This window comes from Salvelinus sp. IW2-2015, linkage group LG25 (genome assembly GCF_002910315.2).
Source record: "Salvelinus sp. IW2-2015 linkage group LG25, ASM291031v2, whole genome shotgun sequence".
Classification (NCBI taxonomy): domain Eukaryota; kingdom Metazoa; phylum Chordata; class Actinopteri; order Salmoniformes; family Salmonidae; genus Salvelinus; species Salvelinus sp. IW2-2015.
Window position 1 is genome coordinate 19391779 of NC_036865.1, and position 6000 is coordinate 19397778.

At 37.5% G+C, this 6000-nt stretch overlaps 1 protein-coding gene across 3 annotated transcripts in view; it reads right to left on the reverse strand.

Moving 5' to 3' along the window:
• Positions 1-4767, reverse strand: part of LOC111951805 (regulator of G-protein signaling 7) — a 50399-nt gene extending 45632 nt beyond the window's left edge. For all 3 annotated transcript variants that reach the window (XM_023970039.2, XM_070434973.1, XM_023970038.2), the window contains exons 1-2: positions 4589-4767; positions 3485-3594 (exon numbers count right to left, since the gene is read on the reverse strand). In XM_023970039.2, coding sequence (XP_023825807.1) covers positions 3485-3556 — 72 coding nt within the window. In that variant the 5' untranslated portion in view covers positions 3557-3594; positions 4589-4767. The remainder of the gene's footprint in view (positions 1-3484; positions 3595-4588) is intronic.
• Between the last annotated feature and the right edge of the window lie 1233 nt (positions 4768-6000).

Below are 6000 nucleotides of genomic sequence, written 5' to 3' on the forward strand. Positions count from 1 at the left end.
GCTTGTGGGCATACTAGAGGGAAAAAGTATGTACATACGTGAGTCTTATCTTTCAGTGAAGGGGTCATAATATTTTGTAGCTTAAACCATTCAAAAGATAGAGCCACATTTGTAGGAAGAAAACAGAAACCGCTCTGTTTATTACAACCACATCTAGCAGCTACCGGAGGCTACTGAACCAAGCTCAAATGTTCTCTTGCTGCCCCATTTTCAAATCAGGCGACCCCTAGTTTGGGAAACCATGTGCTAAGTACTCTCGGCCGACTAACGCTACCAGTGTGTCTGTGCCATTAGGCCACTTAGAAAAGTCTCTGCATTGACCATCTTGCTCAGAAGTGTAAGTGGGTCATCCAGCAGTTCAGCGGCCACATGCAGTCAAGAAGTGACCGACTGGAAGAGTAGATGAGATCAGGGAAGATCACAGTCATAGAACAGCTGAGAAATAGATCTGGTAATACATTATGAATGATATCTCAGCCATGTGAAAGGAGGTTGCTTAGAAATGTATTTTACATACACTGGTGCTAATTTATTTCCATTACCAGAACAATTTTTTACCCTGACAAAAATGAAAGTTCAAGAGATCAATAGCGGAAGGAAGGAAGCAACATCATATCTGTAATTGAGTTGCCAAAAAGACCACAAATCAATAGGAAGTCCGGGAGTCTTTGTTACTGTTTCTCCAAACCACTTCCTTTATTTAATTGAATAAGTAACACAATTCCCCTCCCAACCAAATTAGGAATAACAAATCCGTTCAAATACACCCACCCAACCCTCTCACTCTTAGTGTTTGCCCGTTTTCAAATAGTCAAACTTTGAATGCCATTCTCTTCCAGTGGAGTAGGAGGCTGCGGTATAAGGAGGACATGAAGTACTGTACCTTTGTTTTTCACATGTAGCTACAGCATGAAAGGAGAAACTTCCACCAAATCTCTCTACAAGGACTGTAAATATAGCACAACATCCCAGAGCTATGAAAGACAATACATGGAATAGTTTCCCCACATTCTTCTTGCTTTGTAATAGAAAAAAGAGCTGTTGCAGAGGAAATGTGAAAATCCACTGATGGGTGAAGGAAATGAAATGAAGAAGAAACTCCGATAGAGAACAGACCACAAGGGACTGTGATGGGAAAATGATCACTTTATTGATGGATTTGACAACGTGAGACAGAGCCTTTCCTGCTCTGATTACGTGGTAACATACAAACAGCTCGCACATGTGATTGAATTCACAGACCCAGAAGTTTGTGACTGTTAGGCTGTCTCTAAGGATCAGCTTCACGTTGTAATGATACGCGTACCAGAGAGTTGATTGAAATTGTAGGGAACCATGTTTCCTCTGAGTCCTCAAACAAAATCTGTCATATGTTTACCTACAGAATTCCTTAGAATTCAATTGAGCCCATCTCTGTAATTTTTACACCTCATTTTGTTTCCAACTGCCTACACACACAAACATAAAGCATCTACCTATGGAGAGTACCTGGTAGTATAAGTAAATTCTTACAGTTCTCTAAAAACACTGAGATTTCATTTGACCAGGGACAAAGAGCTACAGTGTACCATAATATGTTTCACATTGAATTGAGCCCTCCTTTTTCACATTTAACCTCAGCAATGAATGTACAGAGCAATGTAAGTAATCTGACCTCTCTGCTAAAAAGATGTGTCAGAGAATAATGTAGAAAAACAAAACCCCAGCTACTGCCTCTTCACTTATGTTCTGACATTAACCTGGCAAATAGTATTAACAGAAAACAGTAAACACAAGTAATTTTAACTGTGCAATTAGTAAGTTGGCTTTTGGTCCATATAACATCAACAACATGCATGCCAGTCTTTCTTGGTTGAGGGTTGACAAGAGATTAACTGCTACTCTTCAAGTTTTTATGAGAAATGTGAATGTGATGAAAATTACAAATTGTCTGCATAATCAAATAACATTCAGCTCAGACACCCACACATACCCCACAAGACATGCCACCAGGGGTAATTTCAAAGTACCTAAGTCCATAACTAATTAATGGCACCGCACAGTATTATACAGAGCCATGATTGCAGGGAACTCCCTTCCATTTCTAATTATTCACGCAAACAGCAAAATTACCTTTAAAAACAGGATTAAACAACATCACATGGAACAGCGGGAACTGTGAGGGGACACACACAAACACACACACAAACATACACACTCTAACACATAGTTTTTGTTGTTGTATTGTTTGTATATCGTTGTATTTTAAATGTATGTGATTGTCCTTGTCTATCAGTGTATCAGTGTTTTGTTACTTGTCATGTTTTGTGTTTTTTGTGGATCCAAGAAGAGTAGCTGCTGCTTCAGCAAAAGCTAATGGGGAGCCAAATAAACAAATAAATACTCTCTTCCATATAAAACAAAACAAATAAATACTCTCTTCTATATAAAACAAAACAAATAAATACTCTCTTCCATATAAAACAAAACAAATAAACAAATAAATACTCTCTTCCATATAAAACAAAACAAATAAACAAATAAATACTCTCTTCCATATAAAACAAAACAAATAATTACTCTCTTCCATATAAAACAAAACAAATAAACAAATAAATACTCTCTTCCATATAAAACAAAGCAAATAAACAAATAAATACTCTCTTCCATATAAAACAAAACAAATAAACAAATAAATACTCTCTTCCATATAAAACAAAGCAAATAAACAAATAAATACTTTCTTCCATATAAAACAAAACAAAATAATGAGCTGAATCCAAATCCCCACTATCCATATACTCTGCAGCTATGAAAAATGCTAAATCATGCTAAATCACATGCACATGCACATTCACTGAGTAAAATACACAGAAAAAAGTTAATCTCGTTATCCTCCCTACTTTTCATTATATTTTTTCAAGCTATTTTGAAGCTTGAGGTAAAAATATATTAATAAGATATCCCCACAGAACATCAATACATTTCTCTTTCTCAGGGGGGAGTTGCACTGATGGACTAGATAGATTTCACAGCTGAATCTAAAGAAATACTGCATTGACAACATACTAGACATTCTAATGCATTTTCCTTCCTTTTGCTCCAAAACGTGTAACTCAACTGGTTAAAATGGCTGAATGTCATACATACACAACCAGAGCCTCTGGAACAAACCAGACCATGTAACCTGAGTGTGTCTGCATGCAAGTACAAGTGGCGATATGCATGTTAGCATTTATGTACAGTCATGTACATCAGTGCACATGGTGACACCCCCGCCATACACTCATTTTGATGCCACATAACTAGCTAACGCTACAAACCCAAATCAAGGACATGGATTTCAGTAGAGTCAAAGCCTTCTAGTTGTACATGTGTGTCCTTTAGCATTGGGTTTGTATCAGCCTACACGGTGTCTTATCGCTACTGAAGTGCAGCACAAAAAAAAGTGCACTGAGGTTGAATGGGTTTTCACCCAATTTGAACACTGTTCTGCACACCTTACCTTTCTGTATACAATCATGTTGGGTGATTCATCGGCTACTCCATTACTCCCCACACTGTTGGTCTGTGCCATGATCCAGTAGGGTGAACAGCCTCAGTAATGCTCAGGTGCTGAAGCAGAGAGATAGGATAGTGGAGAACATTATGGCATAGAAACATTAAAGAAGAATCCTACAGGAACAAAATGTCCCTTACCTTTAAGCTACATACAAAATAGTAGAATACTTTGAGTGCATAAAAATGACCTATTAGATGTAAGTGAGTCTATTTCCAATCATAGGCTAACATGGTAGACATGTTAATATCATCAACTAATTGATGTATTAACTAAATGTTTTGGCTGGTTAATTTCAGTACAAATAGCAGTAATTACAGTGATGTGATCATCATTATTATAATCATCACCATCATTCTCCTCCTCCTCCTCCTCATCATCATTTCATATTTTACCATTATATACATTCCTTCAGTATTCCACCCGTTTAACATATGCACAGTATCGAGATTTAATGAAAGCTTACACAAAGGCCTTATTGATTTCTGCCTTGCTATCGTGCTTATTGACATTGGAGAATTCAATAGCTCCTGAGATGCGAAAAGGCAGCACGGTGGCAAGAAAACGTGCAGGCAAGCTCTAAATCAAAAACAGTGGATGTAGGGGACTTAACGAAATAGGCTCGGGTTGTTTCTCAAAGGGAAAGTAAACAACAATGTGTAAAATACATTTAATTTAGTGCCATTGAAATATAAAACGTGAATACAAAGTATACAAAATACCCTTTCATTACAAACGGTGAGAAATGATCGAGGGCAATTTTGTGTGCATCCGAGGTTCAGTATCTAATCTTCGCCCCAAACGACACCCACCGCATCCTTTCAAGGATTATTCCAAAATACATAGCATATGTAAATATATTAGTCTTCCCTTAGCTCCCATCATCACATAGCTAATAGTCAATGAAGTGTCTCCATCAAGCCAAGACTCCTATAATTTCAGCACCATGGACAGCTACAGCAAAAAGCCCCGCTCCCTTGATCACTTGTCTCGATCTATCGTGAATAAAAGGAAAATATGTAAATAAGCAATCGTTCTTTGATGATTTACCTGAAAAAACGCACAGCCTGCGAATATCCTGTTTCTTGCAGAACTGGTGTGCAGTGCGTGTGATAGGTTAGGCTATGTCAACTGGCAGACATAGGAATTCGAAGATAATTCATTGGCAATTGTAAGAGACAGGCATTCGATGCAGACTTGGTTGTTACCGCTTCCCTCTTCTCCAAAATGATGCTGAAAGCACGGGCGCGCGGCACCCACAGAATAACGTGAACGTGCATCGATCCATGACCAATCACGTGCAAGGAATCCAAACCCCTATCTGGCACATTTACAGGGGACCGTCAGATTGAAGTAGCACTGTGTTGTTGTTATAAAACAGTAATGGTGGTCACACATTTCTTTAAACACATTTTGGTGAGCTGAGCAGAGAAACAGGCATACTACTGATGATGATGATGAATTGGGAATACACATTTAGTCAATTACATGTAATGGTGTAATGAGTACCCACCAAAACCTATAAATAAATGTATCTGTGTAGTCTTTATGTATTGCTTATATTTCTGTTACACACTGTGACATTTTGCATATTCAATAGTCATTATAATTAGTTTTAGCATACCTTGCTAGAATGTCATATTGACATAGCACAGAGATATCTGATTAGCATTTAGGTCATTAATTGGATGGCCATTGTCATAAAGATGAGCTAATAATGATATTCTCATCTGTAGCCTACAAAACATCTTCCTTCACTTCATTATGCATGCACAGTATGCTTAGCTTTCAGGTTTAGGTGACACTGTGTCCAAACTCTTTTTTGTCTTCAAGTCCTGTTTGCTGCTGTGGTAAAATAATGCATTATACTCAGTCTTGAATATCCAGAAATTATGAACAACCTCATTTGATGCAGCATTGTTGGCTGGGTGGCACATCACTGTCAGAGTGCAAAGGATTTGCAAAGAAATTAGCTTCAAGACTCATGTGTCACTCTCATCCCAACCCAAATCAGGTTCTTCCATCTCACTTTCATATTTCATATTTCTCCTCAACCTCCCCTTACATCGAATCAGTTTTAATATTTGAAAAAAAAAATTCAAAGGCTTAACATTTATGTCCATCATTTATTTTGATAAAACAGAAGTATCTGATACGCTGTTTTTTTGTTGGCACCTACTCTTGGTCCCTGAAGACTATTAATCCATATGATACATTTGTTGGCGTGTATAAATCCACTACTACTTTTCCATAGAAATGTTTATGGTACATGTCCTCTTGGGATAGCAAGTTACTATAAATGTTAATTTTAATACATGCAGTTAACCCAGATTACCTAGAACTGGCAATCTACCACCAACAGTTTGTCTACAATCATATCAAAGGGCTTCTCCCTTCATCAAGCAGAATAGTTCTTATAACCCTTTCTCCCTCTCCCATAATTACATATCTATTTGAGGTGC